At 38.9% G+C, this 21,192-nt stretch overlaps 1 protein-coding gene across 2 annotated transcripts in view; it reads left to right on the top strand.

Moving 5' to 3' along the window:
* Positions 1 to 21,192, top strand: part of IMPG1 (interphotoreceptor matrix proteoglycan 1) — a 132,502-nt gene that overhangs the window by 26,227 nt on the left and 85,083 nt on the right. For both annotated transcript variants that reach the window (XM_047860032.1, XM_047860031.1), the window contains 5 exons: positions 7,998 to 8,164; positions 8,432 to 8,460; positions 13,384 to 13,448; positions 14,045 to 14,124; positions 19,779 to 19,931. In XM_047860032.1, coding sequence (XP_047715988.1) covers positions 7,998 to 8,164; positions 8,432 to 8,460; positions 13,384 to 13,448; positions 14,045 to 14,124; positions 19,779 to 19,931 — 494 coding nt within the window. The remainder of the gene's footprint in view (positions 1 to 7,997; positions 8,165 to 8,431; positions 8,461 to 13,383; positions 13,449 to 14,044; positions 14,125 to 19,778; positions 19,932 to 21,192) is intronic.

The following is a 21,192-nucleotide window of genomic DNA, read 5'->3' as shown; positions in this document are numbered from 1 at the left end:
TCATCACATTAGATAATTGTTGCCGTTCCTAAAAAGCACAGTCAACCTGCTCTATTTCAAGCCCATTAACTAGTGCATGCTGGTTCAATTCTAGCCTGTGATGTATTACAAATTATGACAACAGAGAACCCATTTCATGATACTAACATCCTACAAAATTCTTGAGTATTTACATCTGTAAAATGTACAAAGATTGAGTTAGTCTGGGGAGTTTTTACTGGGTTTTGGAGGTATAACTGTCTCAAAAATATCAAGCCTTATGTTCCTCATATGTCTCATTTTATGTGGAACAGATATTTGCTTTCTGACAGAAGCCATACCCACAGAGAAATGACAAGTACTGGATCACAGTCAGAAGGAGAACTCCAATTATAGGAAACAAAGTACACTATATTATTATGCTTAGGTCCTAGCATAGCACCTCTGCATAGCAGTTTCTGAGTAAACGCTTATTGATGGACACAGGAAGCAAACAGGCCATTGGACATGCGAAGAAAAGACAATCATGTATAAACCATTCATTTTGAATGTGTTTACACATTGATCAGATAATGGCACTGGTATATTTCATGTTATTTGTTCATGGATGGAAGTAAAATACATAGTATATGCATCACATTGAATATGAACACAATACTGCTATTTTAAGGTAACTTCTAATTCTTTATGACATTCACAAATAGGATTCATCGCAGGTATTTAGAAAATAGGCTACTTATTGCTATAACCAAGTTTTTAACTCTGAATTGTATCCCTAACTCTTCGTTCTTGATTAGGTTTGCCATTTGCATTTTTGCTTTCCTGGATGAAACAAACCACTGTTTTCTCCCCGTGGCAACAGCAGTCCATTATCTTTATGGCTGCCCCTGGGTGGTATGAAATTTTACTATTCATCAGCATGGATTCTTCAGTCTAACAAATTGGTTCACAAAGAAACAAGAAATAAGACCTAGCTACAACGTGGTATTCCTTTGACAGAGTTACCCACTTACCATTTTTGTTGCTGCTTTTACAAAATTATCTTTTGACGTCTTTCAAACGTAGGAGAGAAACCTTCCACATTCATCAAATCAAATGAAATATTGAGATATTTGTTTTTCCAATACTTACAGCACCACAAATGAATGTGTTCTGAGCCTCATGGTAGAATCATAAACATGCTCATCCCAAAGCACAAATGCAAGACCGCAAGTCTTTCTGGTAGTCTCCCAGGGGAACCCTGGGCTCCTACCCAGGCAAACTCCCTGCTTTTGATTTCCTCCCTTCAAACCACCTACCCCTCTCTGTATCTCCCTCTTCCCCCTCTCCATCCTCTGCCTCCCCGTCTTCCTCTTCCCTTTACACCTCCCTGTCTCCATTATCCTCCTCCTCCTCTTCCTCTTCCTTCCCTTCTTCTTCCTTTTCTTCTTCTTTCTCTTCTTCTCTCTCTCTACCTCTCCCAACCACAAAAGCTAGATCTTCCTTCCACATTAATTTATGACTTAGAGAAAGTTTAAGATAGAATCCTAGTTCTTCCTTCACCATTTGTCATCCATAGATCAGCCGTATCACAAGCATCTGGCTACTTGTTAGAAATACAGACCTACTTTCACCCCACCGTATCCATATCCAGAATCTGTATTTTAATAAGATTCCCAGGTAATTCATTTTCACTCTAAGGTTTTAGAAGCACTGGTCTAGAGAATATCTAGCCAACACCCCCATTGTACACATTTGAAAAGTGAGGTGACATGCTCAGTCAGAGCCATCATTGGTGGCAGAGCAAAGTTAGAACCCAGCATTGACTCCTACTCCAGTGTGTTATCTCTCCATCTAATGCATACCCAACCCTGTGGTGGACGTTTTTACATACCATTGGTCTAACCTGATCTTTCCAAATGTAAATAATTATCCCAGGGCATGCCTGGCCTCCAGGACACATGTTCCCTAGGGTTCTTCCCACATCGCCAAACAGCCTACCATATGCGATTCAAGAGAAAGACTGAGACTCTGTGGCCAGATTTCAGGCATTGGCCAGCAACTGTGGGAAGACTAGGGAGGCAAGGTTCTGGATTTGCCTAGAATCCCTTTGGAAATCTCTTCTGGTAGATTCAAGGAAGGATGATGCAGTAAGTTAAATAACTTAACAACTAAGTTAAAGGGTTAGAAAAATCCAGCTTTCAGAAGTTTTCAGACTCCTCCCAGCCCTGAGATCCTTAAATGCTTCAACTTTCAAGGGATTCTTCTTATGCTCCCTTGGTAAGGATAAGGGGCTTTCCTGGTAGGGCATGCACTGTGCTCCTGTTCTCCCAGTCACAGAAGGATTCTGCACCTCCTACTTTGTGCTTAAACTTCCAAGAGGCCAGAAAAATGAAATCAAAGCAGTCACAAAAAAACCCTGCTCCTCAAAAAGTCTAAAGAAAAGCTACTGGTCCCTGTTTCATCCTTAACTTTTTAATCACTATAAACTACAATGCCTCAGGGAAATTATTTTTTTTCTTTTTTAGTTCAAGTTTTTATTTAAACTACAATTAGTTAGTATATGATGTGATATTAGTTTCAGGAGTAGAATTTAGTGATTCATCACTTACATATAACACCCAGTACTCATCACAACAAGTATTCTCCTTAATACCCATCATCCATTTAACCCATCCCCCACCCACCTCCCTTCCAGCAAATTTCGATTTGTTCTCTATGATTAAGAGTTTGTTGGGGCACCTGGGTGGCTCAGTCAGTTAAGCATGTGACTTCTGCTCTTATGGTTCCTGGGTTCGAGCCCCACATTGGGCTCTGTGCTGATAGCTCAAAGCCTGGAGCCTGCTTCAGACTCTATGTCTCCCTCTCTCTCTGCCCCTCCCCAGCTAGCACTCTGTTGCACTCTCTCTCTCTCTCTCTCTCTCTCTCTCTCTCTCAAAAATAAGTGAAACATTAAAAAAAAAAATTTTAAGAGTTTGTTTTATGGTTTCCTTCTCTCTCTTTATTTCCATATGTTCACCTGTTTCATTTCTTAAATTCCACATATGAACGAAATCATATGGTATTTGTCCTTCTCTGACTTAATTTCACTTAGCATAATACACTCTAGCTCCATCCACATCATTGCAAATGGCAAGATCTCATTCTTTTTTATGACTGAGTAATATTCCAGTATATATTTCTTAACTAGATTGTTTTTTGGGTGTTGAGTTTGCTAAGTTCTTTATAGATTTTGGATACTAACCCTTTTTCAGATATATCATTTGAAAATATATTCTCCCATCCTGTCAGTTGCCTTTTAGTTTTGCTGGTTGTTTCCTTCTTTTTATCTTGATGAGGTCCCAATAGTTCATTTTTGCTTTTAGTTCCCTTGCCTCTGGAGACATGTTTAGTAAGAAGTTGCTATGGCCAAAGTCAAAGAGGTTGCTGCCTATTTTCTTCTCTAGGATTTTGGTGGTTTCCTGTCTCACATTTAGGTCTTTCATCAATCTTGAGTTTATCTTTGTGTATGGTGTAAGCAAATGGTCCAGATTCATTTTTCTGCATGTTGCTGTCCAGTTTTCCTGACACCATTTGCTGAAGAGACAGTCATTCCATTGGATATTCTTTCCTGTTTTGTCAATGAGTACTATAGACTTTGTAACAATATTTGTTCTTATAATCCATGGAAGTCTTTCCATTTCTTTGTGTCATCTTCAATTTCTTTCATAAGTGTTTTCTAGTTTTCAGAGTACAAATTTATTACCTCTTTGGTTACTTTATTCCTAGATATCTTATGGTTTGGGGTACAGTTATAAATGGGATTGATTCCTTTATCTTTCTGCTGCTTCATTATTGGTGTATAGAAATTCAACAGATTTCTGTACATTGATTTTGTATCCTGTGACTTTACTGAATTTGTGTATCAGTTCTAGCAATTTTTTGGTAGAGTCTTTTGGATTTTCTACATGTCCTTTGCAAATAGTGGAAGTTTTACTTCTTCCTTGCCAATTGGGATGCCTTTTATTTATTTTTATTGTCCGGTTGCTGAGGCTAGGACTTCCAGTACTATGTTAAATAACAGTGATGAGAGTCAACATCCCTGTCTTGTTCCTGACCAAGGAGGAAAAGCTGTCAGTTTTTCCCTATTGAGGATTATACTAACTGTGGTCCTTTCAAGTATGGCCTTTATAATGTTAATGTATGTTCCCTCTATCTGTACTTTATTGAGGGTTTTTATCAAGAATAGATGCTGTATTTTGCCAAATGCTTTTTCTGTATCTATTGAGAGGATCATATGTATTTATTAATGTGGTGTATCACATTGATTGATTTGCAAATATTGAACCACCCTTGTAACCAAGGAATAAATCCCACTTGATTGTGGTGAATGTTTCTTTTAATGTACTGTTGAATTTGATTTGCTAATATTTTATTGACAATTTTTGCATCCGTGTTCATTGGGGATAGTGGCCTGTAGATCTTTTTTTAGTGGGGTCTTTGTCTGGTTTTGGAATTAAGGTAATGCTGACCTTGTAGAATGAGTTGGGAAGTTTTCCTTCCATTTCTGTTTTTTGGAACAGTTTGAAAAGAATTAACTCTTCTTTAAACGTTTGGTAGAATTCTCCTGGGAAGCTCTCTAGCCCTGGACTTCTGTTTGTTGGGAGATTTTTTATTACTGACTCCATTTCTTTGCTGGTTATTGGTCTTTTCAAGTTTTCTATTTCTTCCTGTTTCAGTTTTAGTAGTTCATATGTTTCTAGGAATTTGTCCATTTCTTCCAGATTGCCCAATTTGTTGGCATATAATTTTTTTTATAATATTCTCTTATAGCTTTTTATATTTTTGTGGTGTTGACTGTGATCTCTCCTCTCCGGGAAATAATTCCTTAAACAGCTTCAGGTATTTGTGCTTCAAGTGGAAAGTTCTCTCAGAGCCTTTGTGAAAAGTGGATTTTAATGGGGATGGGGGTCTTGTGTGTCCCTGAAGTAGGAGAAAGGGCAGCAGAGAAAGGAGCAGAGCTAGGAAGATACAGGCACCAAAAACAAACCTTAAACTGGACTGAAATAAAAGGAAGACTTAATCTGAGACCAAAAGCAACATGCCCGCAGACATGTCAGACTAGTAAATAGAAGGATTATCATATTATGTTCTTCCAGATGTTCCACACACAGATATTATCAGTGAAAGTCACCAACACTAAGACCCGAAGGCTGCGCTAGTTGATTTTATATACATGGAAATCCTCTATCTCTGGCAATTAAATGTGTTTTGAACTAAATTAGCAGGTGCATTGGGTAGAGATGGAAGGTCAGTGTAACACCTCCAAAAGAGAGTGTGGAGTAAACAGATGAGAAGGGTAGCAAGGACAACTGGTTTGCCTGGACTGGACACACAACTCTTAAGGTTTGGGCAAGTCTCAAAATATTCAAGTGTTGTTTCCTTTTTGCGTGATATGTAGACTCTTGAGTAGAGGTGAAGATCAAAAGACTGCATGATGGCTGGTATTGGGAGAGGCATTACAACCCTCCAATCCTTGCCTGACAGGAGAGAGAGATAACATTCACAAACGTGTGTTCTCCTGGTGAGGCTATTGGCTTGCTCTCCAGGTGTGCTGACCCCTGTCACTTCCCCAGATGTGGAAAACTCAATGACACATTTGGGTTGGTGGGGACAGCACCCACTCCTGGCTTTGTGGGTTCTGGTGAGGTTGCTGCTGGTAGATGATCTGAGCTTCTTTTGGTGAGGAATTCTCTTTGCCTGTTAAAACAGAAAGTTAAGAAAACTCCAGACATATAAAAATGGGGAGTGAAGGGAAATAAAACATAGGAGTAAGAGTTTCCAAACTGGTTTTCTCTCACTGTGTTCCTTCCCCCCAGTCCCTTCTCTCAGCAGGCAGGCAGTTCCTTTAGAAAGTCAGATGATGTCAGCTTCTGCCTTAAAGCTTCCAATTGTTTCCCATTCCTACTGAAGTAAAATCAACATGTTATAATTGCTTATGAAAGATGTCATCTAACTATTTTTCCTTCACTTAATCCTGTAAAATAATTTTTAAATGATGCACCTCTTTACATGGGTTTCAGTTAACATCCAAAGCTTTTCATTGTAAGTTTAAATAATTGGATAATATGTAACTTTTGATGAGTTGTAAGTATTGATACTGAATATAAAACAAAAACTAGAGAATTTTTATGCATCCAGTAGAATCTACCATAGCCACTCAATTGTTACCATCAAAGACTCAACAAGTACATGCCTTCATGTACTCTTCTTAACAGTAGGAAATGCAACGTGGATCCTTTTTCCCCACACACCTACATTTCTACTCCACTCCCCACTTCAGTCTTATCTTAATGTAATTTATTTTATGCTTGAAAGTCTGTCATTGGCTACTCTAACATACTTCTCAGTAACAAAAATATGTATATAAATTTAAATTACAGATTTTATTTTTTCCTATTACTGTAGGCTTTATGTTTCCAAAGAAATTTCTTTTGGATTCAATTACATTTATAATTACTCTTAATATATAATTGATTAAAACAAATAGATACAAACTTTTAAGGCCTTTTTTAAAATTTATTTATTTGAGAGAAAGAGAAAGAGAGAGAGAGAGAGAGACCATGATCAGGGAAGGGGAAAAGAGAGAGGGAGAGAGAGAATCCCAAGCAGGCTCCATGCCATCAGCACAGAGCCTGATGCAGGGCTTGATCTCACAAACCACGGAATCATGACCTGAGCCAAAACCAAGAGTTGGACACTTAACTGACTGAGCCACCCAGGTGCCCCCAAATAGATACAAATTTAACAAAAAATTTTAAGTAAATTTATATTGGCAGATATAAGATCAGATATAGGTTTTTGTGAGTACTAATGTTTATAAATACAAAATTAGGGGAATGTTTATAAATACAAAGACTTGGGGAAGAGGCCAGTTTAAATGAAGGGCCTATAGCTAAAGCTTCATTAGCTTCAGCCTCTGTTTAGATGGAGTTACTTTGGTGTTGTTCCTCTATTAGTTTGTGTACCATTACTTATTATTCATATTATGTGTTGCTAAAATGAGACGGGATTTAGGATCAATTTTATCTCTATTCTTTTCCTTAGTTTCACTTAAATGCAGAGAAAACTTGTTACGTAAAATAAGTAGATAGAAATAGATGGAGTTTTTATAGTAATATCTTTATTCTTTAAGTTCCTTTAGCATTATATGCTAACAATCACATCATGATCTGTCATTTTTAATGGCTTGTCAGCTGTCAACTCCATTAGGACTTGTAATGTGTTGAAAGCAAAGAATCAGAAACCACCCTGTTGCAAAAAACATGTTCAGCTCAGTTCACTTGCTTTCTTAACCTCAACACTATTATTTCATGTCGTCCCTTTGTGTGATGACCGAGAGGCACTGTGCCACAGTAAGTTAGGGATGGATGAATGGGGGAGGATGCTGACCAAAGGGAAAAGGAAAGGTGTATCCTTAGGCAGACCGGCTTTAGGAGAGCATGATAGGAAAAAATGAGACCTAGAAATTGATTCTCTTTAAATTGTTTGTGTGTCTGTTTACCCCTTGGGAAGTCTTTAATATAGCCAGGTACCTTTGCCCCAGTTTGGAAGTTACTGGTCCACAAAGCCCTATGCCATCCCTGCTCCCTTCACCACATCTTTCTGTCTTCACCTTCCTTTACTCTTATCCTTGCTCTGGCCACACTGCCCTCTTTGCTGTTCTTTCAATGCTCAGAGCATTCTCTAGCCTTGAGGCCTTCTCCAAACTGCTCAGAAGTCACCTTTATAGTGAGGCTTTCCTCAGCTGTCCTATTTTAAACTACAACCTACATACGTACTCTATTCCCTATCTTCCTTCTTTTATTTTTCTCCATAACATATATAGGGGCTCAATAAATATTTGTTAAATGACTTGATTTCTATGGCCTATAAATTAGCATATCCACGTAAGCCATGAAAGAATATTCCATGTTCTAAGACTATGCTTGGGCTGGGAAACAAGGATCATCTTAGGATGTGGCCATTTTCTACTCCTAATGAATGGTACTGCATTGCAGTGTGTCAGGAAGCAGTGTGGGAAGCATATCGGATCTTTCTGGACCGCATCCCTGACCCAGGGGAATACCAGAACTGGGTCAGCATCTGCCAGCAGGAGACCTTCTGCCTCTTTGACATTGGAAAAAATTTCAGCAACTCCCAGGAGCACCTGGATCTTCTTCAGCAGGTGAGCCTAAACGCTGTACATTTGGAACACGGCCTGGATAGCTCCCAGTCCTCCAGCCCCCGCCCCTTTTGAATTGGCTTCCTGCATAACGATTAGTTGAAGAAATGCTTAGAGATACCTGATAAGGCCAACAAGAATTTTATTCTTGCAAAATAACATTATACAGCCTGGTTGAAGTGAAGTTAAAGGGAAAAGGGAATGAAAATAGACTTTAGCTCTTCAGTTGACATTTTTCTCCTGGTAAAATTACTTTTTATCTTTCTGCAGAGAATAAAACAGAGACACTTCCCTGAGAGGTAAGTACCCAAAATAGAATGCTGCATGCTCTTGACTTTTGAAAGATCATATAATGGAGACTGAGCTATGATATTATGTCAGCCACTGAGGTCTGTGTAGGTTATTTTGACAGAAAATTATGCATATATTGCGCTAAAGGTAAATGAGTATCTAAAGGGGAAATGGATAGGCCCTAAAGATTGAGACAGGTGTTGGCACTATGTTTGCAGATAAAACAGATTCACTACTATGTGCTAAGTATCTAAAGTGTGTTTTCACTTAGGGGATATAGAGCAATTAAAATAGTTTGATTCTGGGGTGCCTGGGTGGCTCAGTCAGTTAAGCGTCCAGCTTCGGCCCAGGTCATGATCTCACAGTTCGTGAGTTCGAGCCCCACGTGGGGCTCTGTGCTGACAGATCGGAGCCTGGAGCCTGCTTCGGATTCTGTGTCTGTGTCTCTCTCTCTGCCCCTCCCCTACTTGTGCTCCTTCTCTCTCTCTCTCTCTCTCTCTCTCTCTCTCTCTCTCTCTCAAAAATAAATAAATAAACATTTAAAAAAATAGTTTGATTTTTAAATTTATGATAAACTATTAGTTACAGGGAAATACTAACACAATCAGAGAACAACCTGAATTTTGAAGTCTTATTTGGTATTCTGTAAAGCGTTAGTATTTCTCAAACTAAATTACTGAAGCACTCACTAAGCTATACTCTCAACAAGAACTGAATATCAAATAAGAAAATCAAAATTTTTTAAAAGCAAGGAAAAGTACATTAGTAAAATGATTAAAGAAAAGAGACAAACTGTAAACACAAATCACATACATTTTATAACATTTAGAAATCTAAATCTGAAGATAATACTAAGAGAGACACAAATTTTGCTGTATAAATTACTGACAATTCTTTATAATGCTTTTCACATTTGTTCCCTCATTTCTATTCCCTTTGCCAACAACCTCTTCCAGGACCTTACTAATTTACACTGTGAAAAATGTCAAATCTGATCTCCCTAATGGATTTCCCTGCCTCTAACCTCTTCCCCTCTTTAACTTGCATAACAGCTGCTGGATTAATAAGTCTGAAAAATTCCTTTTCTTACACTGAGGCCTGTTCAATGACTTTCAAAAGATTCCCACATCTTCCTCTTACCCTTCTGAATATCCTCTGCCCACCGATCCCCCTCATGCTCTGTGTACAGAAAGCTGAGTGGAGAGGCTGGAATCACTGACATCACTTGCCTTGACTCCTCGGTGGGAATAGTCGGTAGGGAGCAGGAGATCAGAGGGTGAGGACAGAATGAGGTGAGTGAATTTATCACCTCCCCTCAACCACCAACCTGCAAAGTTTTCAAGGGCTATTAGCCTCCTTCAACTTCATCTCAGCTCCTGTCAGGCAGCCTTTCCACAGAGCCTTCTCTGTCTCTGTTGTGGTAACCACTCCATCTTCTCACCCCTCCTGGGCTAGGGGTGTTTTGAGCATCCCACTGTTACCAGCCCTGGTATGGCACTTGGCCTTATGATTACTCTTATGCTCTTCCCACAACTTAGCAAGTAATCCTTTTTTTTTTTTAATTTCTTTAATGCTTATTTTTGAGAGACAGACAGAGCATGAGCGGGGGAGGGGCAGAGAGAGAGGGAGACACAGAATCCGAAGCAGGCTCCAGGCTCTGAGCTGTCAGCATAGAGCCCGACACGGGGCTCAAACCCTGGAGTAACGAGATCATGACCTGAGCCAGAGTCAGACGCTTAACCAACTGAGAGCCACCTAGGCAGCCTGCAAGTAATCCTTTTTTAAATTTTGTTCAAATTACCCCACAATGAGTGAGCCATCTGTTTCCTGCCAGGACCTTCACGGAAACAGAGTCCAAACTAATCAATTGAGACATTTCAACCCCTGACCTTTCCAACTTTGCCTCCGTTACCCATGATCCCACTGCTGCTACCATGCCCTTCCTCACTGCATACAGACCATACCCTACTCATGCTGGATTCTGGCCCCTAGGCTTTCCCTCTTGCCCGGAAGATCCTGCCTTTTCCACATTACCTATCCAAATCCTACTCTCCTTTCAAGCTCTTAGTGGATTCCTCCATGGACCCCATGATGTCTTAACAGCCTATTTGAGCCTGCAGCAATATCTCCCTGCTTGAATTTTGCACTGTTTTTGGCACTTACATTTGTTTAATGTTTATTTATTTTTGAGAGAGAAAGATACAGAGTACAAGCAGGGGAGGGGCAGAGAGAGAGGGAGATGCAGAATCTGAAGCAGACTCCAGGCTCTTAACTGTCAGGACAGAGCCCGATGCAGGACTCAAACCCGTGGAACCATGAGATCATGACCTGAGCCGAAGTCAGACGCTTAACCAACTGAGCACCCAGGCACCCCTTGGCACCTAAATTTTTATTTAACACTTCCTTGCTTTACTCTATTTTCCTGTACGAGTTTGAACTCCTCAAGGGCAGGGACTGTTTTATGTCTCTCCACCCACCACCACAGACCTGAGCAAAGTCCTCATGTGTTCTGTTAATTGATATGTCTACTGAGCCATTCTTTAGAAATTTTAAAAAGTTGATACCAGAAGGAATAATGTGATTGAAGAAAATCTTAGTACTAGAGTATTAACTTTGTTCACAAGACACAGAGATATTCACTCTTCTTATTTAAATATAGGATGATACTGGAGCACCTGGGTGGCTCAGTTAGTTGAGCATCTGACGCTTGGTTTCAGCTCAGATCATAATCTCACAATTTATGGGATCGAGCCCTGCATTGGGCCCTGTACTGACAGCACGGAGCCTGCTTGGGATTCTCTCTCTCCTCTCTCTTCCCCTCTCCCCACTCTCTCCCTCAAAATAAATAAACATTAAAATTTTTTTAAATAAATAAATATGGTATGATACTTACTCCTCCAATTTTCAAAAAAAGAAAAAGAAAGTAAAGCAGAGGTCATCCACCCATAAGAAAAAATACAACAGAATGTACCAAGACTTGATAGAAAAACATTAAGGGGCGCCTGGGTGGCTCAGTCGGTTAAGCGTCTGACTTCAGCTCAGGTCATGATCTCACAGTCCATGAGTTCGAGCCCCGCGTCAGGCTCTGTGCTGACAGCTCAGAGCCTGGAGCCTGTTTCAGATTCTGTGTTTCCCTCTCTCTCTGACCCTCCCCTATTCATGCTCTGTCTCTCTCTGTCTCAAAAATAAATAAACGTTAAAAAAATTAAAAAAAAATTATAGGAAACAACTACCCAAGACAGAAAGAGAAAGAAATGGAATCATCCCATCCACTCCTGCATCTACCAACATTGCTAGAGAGAATTGCTAAGGAGCAAGAGACAAACATTGTACATTAGCTACGATTACCAAGTTGTTAAGAGAGGAGGCAAGCAAGCTGTTTCTTATTTTCAACCTTTCCAGGAAGACAAAACAGAAAATTTTCTCATCTGAGTAGCCCATAAATCTGCCAGTTTCAAATTACTTTAAAATAAAAGCCAATGGAAGAATCCAATGTCCCAGCTTCCCAAATTATAGCTTTTGAGTGATGGTCTAGATTGCCATTGTTGTGGCAGAATCATACCCAGTGGCAGAGGATAAGGAAATAACATCTGCCACAGGGTCCTGCACAAAGTGGGCTGTTGACTTGTAACTAATGCAATAGGCAGCACTTTAATAACTATTCTTGGTTATTTTCTTTTTAACAGCAAGTTAAAACAAGGATACCAAAGTTATAATAGTAGGAAAGATCTTTCTATAAACAAGACCTATAAAGTGGAAAAAAAGGAAAATTGTCTAAATCACAAATGCTCTAATGTTTGATATGAAATCTTTATAAATATGATATCCATACAAACTACTTCTGAAGCACATAGCACAATACCAGCAGAAAAGAACAAGAATACCTAATTCCTAAACAGTCTAAATGTATATTTAGCCTGTGTGCACCAATATGGTCCTCCATGTTTACATCTATTCTGACTGGTCAGAGCCACGCCAGGCCAACAGATGGTACTTTGTATACCATCCCTATTAGCACTTTGGCAGAATTGAGTATATTAGAAATATGTAGATGGTCTCATTATCTACAGCCAATCTAGATGTCTCTATAACAGCATAGCACCTATCATTCCCTTTGGTCTTCCCATCAACATGAGCCACAGAAAATTGAATCAGATATATTGGTCAACTATGACTACATTGTACTAACATAGACACGAGCTATTAAAACCTAATAGCTAATAGTAACAAATCTTTCAGTGAGCTTAAAAAGATATCACTACTGCTATTCCTTTCTACATAGAGTTTGCTAGAATGAGCCAACATCATATGCAGACAGCTTTATAACCATGCCCTTGGACTTGCCCTTAGATATTTTCCAGATGGCCACCGCATAGCCTGCAAAGCTACCCATAACTCTTGCAGGCAATGGTTGTGTCCAGAATAGGATTTAATATATCTGCACTATCCAGAAATCTCTCTCTTTCCTATTGCTATAACCACAAGACTTACTCTAGTAGATAAACTTAAGCATTCCCTGGATTTGCAGGTTTGAGGATCTGAGATTTTAGCAAGAATATTCAGTCATACATAGATCATGTCATGCAATTATCTTTGATGTTAAGGACACAGTATAAGCACAATGAGATTATAAAACATCAAGCCCAAAGACCAGTTTTGCCCACAATGAAAGTGCTCCCCAGAACCACATGAAAAATGCTTATGGGAAAGCCCTGGAGCCAAACATAACCATTTTCAGGGGTTGTTTGAGTTTGTCTTCAATGGAAATATATTTGAAGATTACTTCTATATTGAAAAAATAGGCAAACCCAGTTTTAAAGGGTTTTCCTCTAATTTTAAGTCTATTGAGTATAGGAAAAGTAAATAAATTTCCCCTATTGTCATCAAGCTCCTTTTCACCATCTCTTTTCTCTTTCCTATTGTGCTAATAGAAAAGATGAAATCTCTACAGAGAAGACATTAGGAGCACCTGGTGAAACCCCTGTGTTTTCTCCAGGTAAGCTTAGACCTCCTCATTCACCTGTTCCTGATTATCATGAAAGAGAGGGAAGGGAAAAAATTATCACGGAAGTATATTAGTTAAAAAGCAATCCTTAATTTAAGTTGACAAAATTTATAATATACTTTCTTAAAAATAGCTGATATTTCTAAATGTATAAAATAATTTAGGTTCATTGTATAAATCTTGGAAAATTTAGAAAAGAATAAAGGTAAAGTGAAATCACCCATTATCTTACAACTTGGAGACAATCATCGCCAATATTTTCAAACAAATAAATTCAAGATAAGCATCCTTTATATAGTCACAAAAAGAAAAATTAACCAGATCTCATTGGCAAACCATTTAACTGAAACGTATCTAGAATAGCACCAAACTTGGGTCCTAGATGAGAATGGAGAATTCAACTGGGACCAAAAGTATGAGTTGTTTTTTTCTCAAGAACATATTTATGTAATCTTAAATGAGTTAAGAATGCAGCTCATATCTGTAAATTCCAGAATTACAGAAAGAGTATATGAAATTTTGACTTTGTTCTTATGTAAACTTCTCCAATCTCATTCTGTGCCCGTAATTTTTTTTAATTTCCACAGATGTCTCCAGTGTCTCGCTTGGACCCTTCCCTCTCACTCTTGGTGACACATTCCTCAATGACACCATCATGCCTACAACAGTAAGAAGTTCTGAGAGTCAATCTAGCTCTTCACATGCCTGTTTTTGTTTTATTGGTAAAACAAGAAAAGAGAATGGACGAACTGTCCATTCCATATTATGAGTGCTGCATTTTTATCACGCCAAGTAAGAGTCAGTGACTTTGTTTTATTCAGTATTCTCACTTCTTCTAGGGACTGAGGGGAAAAACCAGATTGAAACCTAGAATAAGTTGAGAGGGATTATAAAAAGCAACTTAGTTATAAACTCCAGGAGGGTAGGGGCCCTTTCTCCCCAGTACCTAACAGAACTGCATATATAGCAAGTACTCCCCAAGCATTAGAATAAATGAATGGATAAACCTATCAGTCAATCAATCATCCAATCAGTCAAGCTCCTTCACCAAAGTGTAATCTCATGCTGACGCTAAGGGTAGAAGTTTTGCTTCCAGGCATGGCCAGCATAAATGGGTCAGATAAATATCAAAATGGTTGAAATCCTGCATGTTAAATGGGGAAAAGTAAATGGTATTCACAGGCAAAGAGAAGTACTGGCCACTGTTCTCTTTGTGTGAAAGGAATGCAGGAGGAGAGGATATGTTACAGAATTAATTGTTGGTTGTCAGAAAAGGGGGACATTTAAAAAAAAAAATTAGTGTTTTATTTATTTTTGAGACAGAGACAGAGCACCAGTGGAGGAGGGGCAGAGAGAGGGAGAGACATAGATCCAAAGCAGGCACCAGGCTCAGAGCTGTCAGCACAGAGCCTGACATGGGGCTCGAACCCACAAACCATGGGATCATTACCTGAGCCAGAGTCTGATGCTCAACCAAATGAGCCACCCAGGTGTCCCAGAAAAGGGGGACATTTTAATCACTTCAAAATCTTTGAGCCAGACACTTGATGTTGAAGCCAGGAAACACTGCCTTCTTTCCCCAGGAGTGTCAGCATCATGGCAGCACACTGTGGGCAGCAAGTTCAGCAGGGGGCAGTCCAGGGGTGACACATACTTCCCTGTGGTCTGAGAAACTTTGCTGGCCCTTACCTCCCTGTGAACCTCTCTGCAAGGTCAAAGCCCAGACAATGAGGGCAAGAAGTTCAGTCTCACCAGCTCTACATGAAAATTCAGGGATGAGAACCCTGCTGGCCTGTAGGCCAGATGGCTGCAGATTTGCTGGAACTATTGCTCTAAACAAAGAATTAAATTGTTCCATTTTTCTCCAAAATACTATTCCATGAACAGTGAAAAGTGCTGTTGAAAAAAATTATTGAGATTAAATACATTCACTATAAAATTTCAAAGACAACTCTAGTTCACTGTCTCTTTTCTCATATTACTTATGTCTCATATTCTTCAAAATCTAATATATGTCCCCCTTTCTGCAGTAAATATCCCCTGAACATTTCATTTTATATTCATCAAATCCTCCTCTTACCTTTTTTACCACCCACATCTATCACTCATTCTTTGGCTCAGCAAACATTTTACTAAAATCCTCTGATGTGCCAGGCATTGGGGTATGTACCAAAGATTCTAAGATGAATAAGACATGGTTCCTGCCTTCAAGAAATATATAATGCAAATAAGTACAACAAAATAGTGTGTACTTGAAGATGGCAGATATATAGAATGGAGCAAAATGATAAGCCAGGACAGGTTGCAAAGGATGTGACTGCTAATCATGTATATTCACAGAGAGTTTTGTGCATAAATGACCACATTATTTTTTTTACTTTGGGAGAGTTAACAAACTATGAGAATCATACTGGATTTGAGGAGATTATATGTGGGGTGACAAGATTAGCATATAAAAAGACTAGGTGGGTATGACATAGGTACTAAATGAGAAATTCAGATATTATTCACTGCTCCAAGAGATTAGAAAGAGGCAAAGGTTTCTACCCTAAATAATCAGAGGAAATATTATGTTAAATGAACCATAGGGTATTAGTAAGAAGTAAAAAAATGTGTGTATGTGGTGTGTGTGTGTGTGTGTGTGTGTGTGTGTGTGTGTCCTTATGTTTTAGTACTGGAAGTGAGCATGGGGAACAGTGAGGAAGGTCTCTCTGGTCAGGAGACTAGCACAAGTAATGTGGTATCTCATCAACAGTTAGCAAGCTATCTGGTAGTCAGGGCAAGGAGAAATGACACAGACTAAAATTGTTTAAGCAGCAACAATTCCATTTATGACTGCACCAAAAGTAATAAGATATCTAGGGATAAAGCTAACCAAAGAGGTGAAAGATCTGTACTCTGAAAATTAAAGAATGCTGATGAAAGACATTGAAGAAGACACAAAGACATGGAAAGACATTCCATGTTCATGGATTGGAAGAACAAATATTGTTAAAATGTTGATGCTACCCAAAGCAATTTACACATTTAATGCAATCCATATCAAAATACCACAAGCATTTTTCACAGAGCTAGAACAAACAATCCTAAAATTTATATGGAACCACAAAAAACCCCAAATAGCCAAAACAATCTTGGAAAAGAAAAGCAAAGCTGGAGGCATCACGATACTGGACTTCAAGTTATATTAGAAAACTGTGGTAATCAAAACAGTATGGTACTGGCACAAAAATAAACACATGGATCAATATAAAACCCAGAAATAAACGCACAACTATATGGTCAATTAATTCTGACAAAGCAGGAAAGAATATCCAGTAGGAAAAGGACAGTCTCTTTAACAAATGGTGTTGGGAAAACTGGATAGCAATATGCAAAAAAAGAAACTGGACCACTTTCTTACACTATACACAAAAATAAATTCAAAATGGATTAAAGACCTAAATGTGAAACCTGAAACCATAAAAATCCTAGAAAAGAACACAGCTAGTAACCTCCTTGATATTCTGCATAGCAACCTTTTTCTAGATATGTCTCCTGGCACCAGGAAAACAAAAGCAGAAATAAACTACTGGGACTACATCAAAATAAAAAGCTTCTGCACAGAAAAGAAAACAATCAACAAAGCTAAAAGGTAACCTACAGAATGGGAGAAGATATTTGCAAATGACATAACCGATAAAGGGTTAGTATCCAAAATATGTAAAAAACTTACAAAACTTGACACCCAAAGAACAAATAATCCAATTAAAAATGAGAAGACATGAACAGACGTTTCTCCATAGAAGACATACAGATGGCCAACAGACATGTGAAAAGATGTTCATCATCACTTACTGTCAGGGAAATGCAAATCCAAACAACAATGAGATATCACCTCACACCTGTCAGAATGACTAAAATCAATAACACAAGAATCAACAGTATTGGTGAGGATGTGGAGAAAAATGAACACTCGTGCACTATTGGTGGGAATATAGACTGGTGCAGCCACTTTGGAGAACAGTACAGAGTTTCCTCAAGAAGTGAAAAATAGAACTACCATACAATCCAGTAATCACACTATTGGGTATTTACCCAAAGAATACAAAAACACTAATTCAAAGGGATACATGTACCCCTATATTTATAGCAGCATTATTTACAGTAGCCAAGATATGGAAGCAGCTCAAGTGTCCATCAGTTGATGAATGGATAACGATGTGGTTCAATGGCATATTACTCAGTCATAAACAAGAATGAATCCTGCCATTTGCAACAACATGGATAGAGCTAGAGAATATAATGCTAAGTGAAATAAGCCAGACAGAGAAAGACAAATACCATATGATTTCACACTGTGGAATTTAAGAAACAAAACAAACAAAGGGAAAAAAAGAGAGACAGAGAGAGGCAAATCAAGAAAAAGACTCTTAATTATAAAGAACAAACCGATGGTTACCAGAGGGAGGTGGGTGGGGGAATAGGTTAAATAGGTGATGGGGATTAACAAGTGCAATTGTTGTGATGAGCACGGGGTGATGTATGAATCACTATACTGTACACCCGAAACTATCATAACACTCTATGTTAACTAACTGGAATTAAAATAAAAACTAAAAAAATTTAAGACATTGTATTTGGGCCCACTCAGTAGTTGAGTTAAAAAAATAAATTTTAATGAAAAAATATATATAAAATAAATAAAATTGTTCAAGCAGATTGTTATCAGATTGTGGAAAGCCTTGAATGTCAGGAAAAAGAGTTTGAATTTTCATCTCATAGGTAATAAAGTATTACTGAGGGTGCTGGCTGAGAGGCATGGAAAATTAATCCAGTGGCTGAGGATAAATTAGAAGACTTCTCACTAATACATCTAAAGAATTTATTTAAATATCTCATGTGAACTTAAATATGCCTAGTGAAATGGTAAACTTGTAGAGGATAATGCTATAGGCCATATTTTTCTTTTAACTTTCCACAGGTCCTAACACTGTCCTACACCCATACAGATGCTTATGTGTTATTTTGATGAATGAATCAACGAAATCTTTTCGTTAAACAAACGTCAGTAGTCTGGCGTCCTCCATGTGCCTATTAAAGTTAGAGGTTGTGTGCCTGTCCACTGCCATGGAAGAGAGGGGCTTGTGATATGAAATGAGGAGAAACTACATTGGCTACCACCCACATGAGTTTTGTCCCTCATGGTATTTTCCATTGGTTGGTCTCCTCTTTCAGCTTCCATAGCTGATGTCACTAATAAAAGACTAAGTGCATTACCAAAGACATTCAATTTTCCACAGACATGTTTTTTACTCTTTTAAAAACCTTTCAGATTTCACAATCATCTAGGTACCCAATACTGAAAATCTGTCACACCCCAAGTTTGAAACTCAGCTCCAGGCTTGCTCTTTGTCCTGGGAACTCATGTGAATTCAGAACAGTGAGAGACTCCTGCTTGTTCCCAGTCCAGAGGGCAAAAAAGGATGACCCCTTGGCCAAATCCAGGTCCTCAGAAGAGTATTTCTATTTTTAGCCACATGCTACCAAAGGTGGCCCAAATATGCCATTCCTTCTGAGAGATATTTCAAATCCTCTCTTGACCTGACAGTGCTCACTAACTAGCTTTAATATGAAGTTTGGGCACAAATGGTCTCATCAAACCAGTCTAGACTCTTCTCTAAAGAAGATTGTATTAAATAATATCTCAGCATCACATAGGTTATATTGTATAATCCAGTCTTCATCAAAGAGCATTCATAGTTACACAAGAGTGTGGCACAATCTCAGTGATGCTCCAACAGTATATATGAATTATGTGTGTGTGTGCATGTGTGCAAATGTTTTCATGAAGAGCACAGAGTTCTAACATTACAGTGTCCTCAAGGATTCTAAATAGTTAACTCATTGGAGCTTTGGTACTTTGTCTCTCAATGAAATTCAGAGAACACTTCTAGTTAATAAGATTTTAATTCTAAAAGTACTTGAGGGGCACCTGGGTGACTCAGTCAGTTAAGTGTCTTACTTCAGCTCAGGTCATGATCTCATGGTTCATGAGTTCAAGCCCCGCATTGGGCTCTGTTGTGACAGCTCAGAACCTGGAACCTGCTTGGGACTCTTTAATATGAAGTTTAGGTACGAATGGTCTAATGCTCTCTCTGCCCCACCCCGGCTCATGCTATGTCTTTCTCTGTCTCTCAAAAGTAAATAAACGCTAAAAAAAATTTTAAAGCACTTGAGCCTTCATTATCCACTTTTTGAGACAATATCAATATATATGATATGGTATTACCATATACTTATAGTTTATATTAATAGAAGACCTTTTATTTTCTAACTCAGGAAAGAAAAATAGAATCCACTAAGGTATACAAAGGCCCACTGGAGCAGAAGGTGGAATTGAGCATCACTCTAGCAAACCAGAGGTTCACGGCAGAGCTCGCTGACTCCCAGTCCCCACATTATCAGGAGCTGGCGGCCAAGTCTCAACTCCAGGTAAGTGAACCCACCCCACACAACCACAGCCCAAGTCATGACTCAGAATCTGGGAGCCAACAGGACCTAAACCCTTCGAACTAATAGTTCCAACTTCTTGTGACCAGGCATTCATTTTCAACCAAAACTGCTTTCATTTTAATCAAAAACTGCAATGGGTCCCAAAATGTTAGGGCAAATTCATCTCTAGAAAAGTTTTCTATTCTAGCTTCTTTTTTTTTTTTAATTTTTTTCCCCTTAATGTTTATTTATTTTTGAGCGAGAAAAAAAGAGACAGAGTATGAGCAGGGAAGGGGCACAGAGAGAGGGATACACGGGAGCTGAAGTAGGCTCCAGGCTCCGAGCTGTCAACACAAAGCCTGAAGCAAGGCACGAACTCATGAACAGCGAGATCGTGGCCTGGGCCAAAACTAAGAGTTGGATGCTTAACTGACTGAGCTACCCAGGAGCTCCTCCAGCTTCTCTATCTTAAAAGTCACTTACATTTAGGTTTTCTTTTTAAATATTAGTAGGTCTTTAAACCTTCTTTAACAGAGAGCCACTACACAGGTATTCTATACATCTAAGATGTTCATGTAAGCACCAACTAGGGAACATGCTGGGTTGAAATATGAATTTTAATTCATATTTGTCTTACATGATATATATCCACTTTTGCAGTTTGATGTAATTTAATGACATGACACTCTTCGTGGGTGATAAGTGTAAGGCAGTAATGTTGTCCATGTCGTCCACTAAACTTCGGAGCTGTTCCAAGATATCTCTTCCATCTTGGACTCTCATCATATCTGCCTGCCTCTTCATTTCCTGCAGGATGAATCTAAGCTACTCTGCTGACCGTGGTATCTATATGCCATGATAAAAGCCCTGCCTTCCTTTCCAGCCTCATCTTCCCATCCTTCCCATCCCCCTCCTTTGCACTCTACAGAAATACAAACTGCTTACAAATCTTTTCTCACCTTTAGCCTTTCTCTGTGTTGTCTCATCTGTCTGGAATGTCCTTTCCCTGAGTTTCATTTTACAAAACTTCATCAAGGAAACTTCTGTCTCAAACCATTCTGGATTCAGTCAGTGCCTCTCCTCTGAGCTAAAACACGGTGCCCACTGTTGCCACAACATTTATCACCCTGTCTTGAGATTGTTTCTTTACACATCTATGGCCTTTGTTGTCTCTGTTTTTCCCTCTTCACCTGCCACCCTCACTATCTTCAGGCTCTGAGTGTCCCCTTGAGGGCAGGAACTGTTTCTTTCATCTCTGAAG

Source organism: Prionailurus viverrinus, chromosome B2, assembly GCF_022837055.1.
Source record: "Prionailurus viverrinus isolate Anna chromosome B2, UM_Priviv_1.0, whole genome shotgun sequence".
Lineage (NCBI taxonomy): Eukaryota > Metazoa > Chordata > Mammalia > Carnivora > Felidae > Prionailurus > Prionailurus viverrinus.
This window is presented reverse-complemented; position numbering and strand designations above follow the sequence as displayed.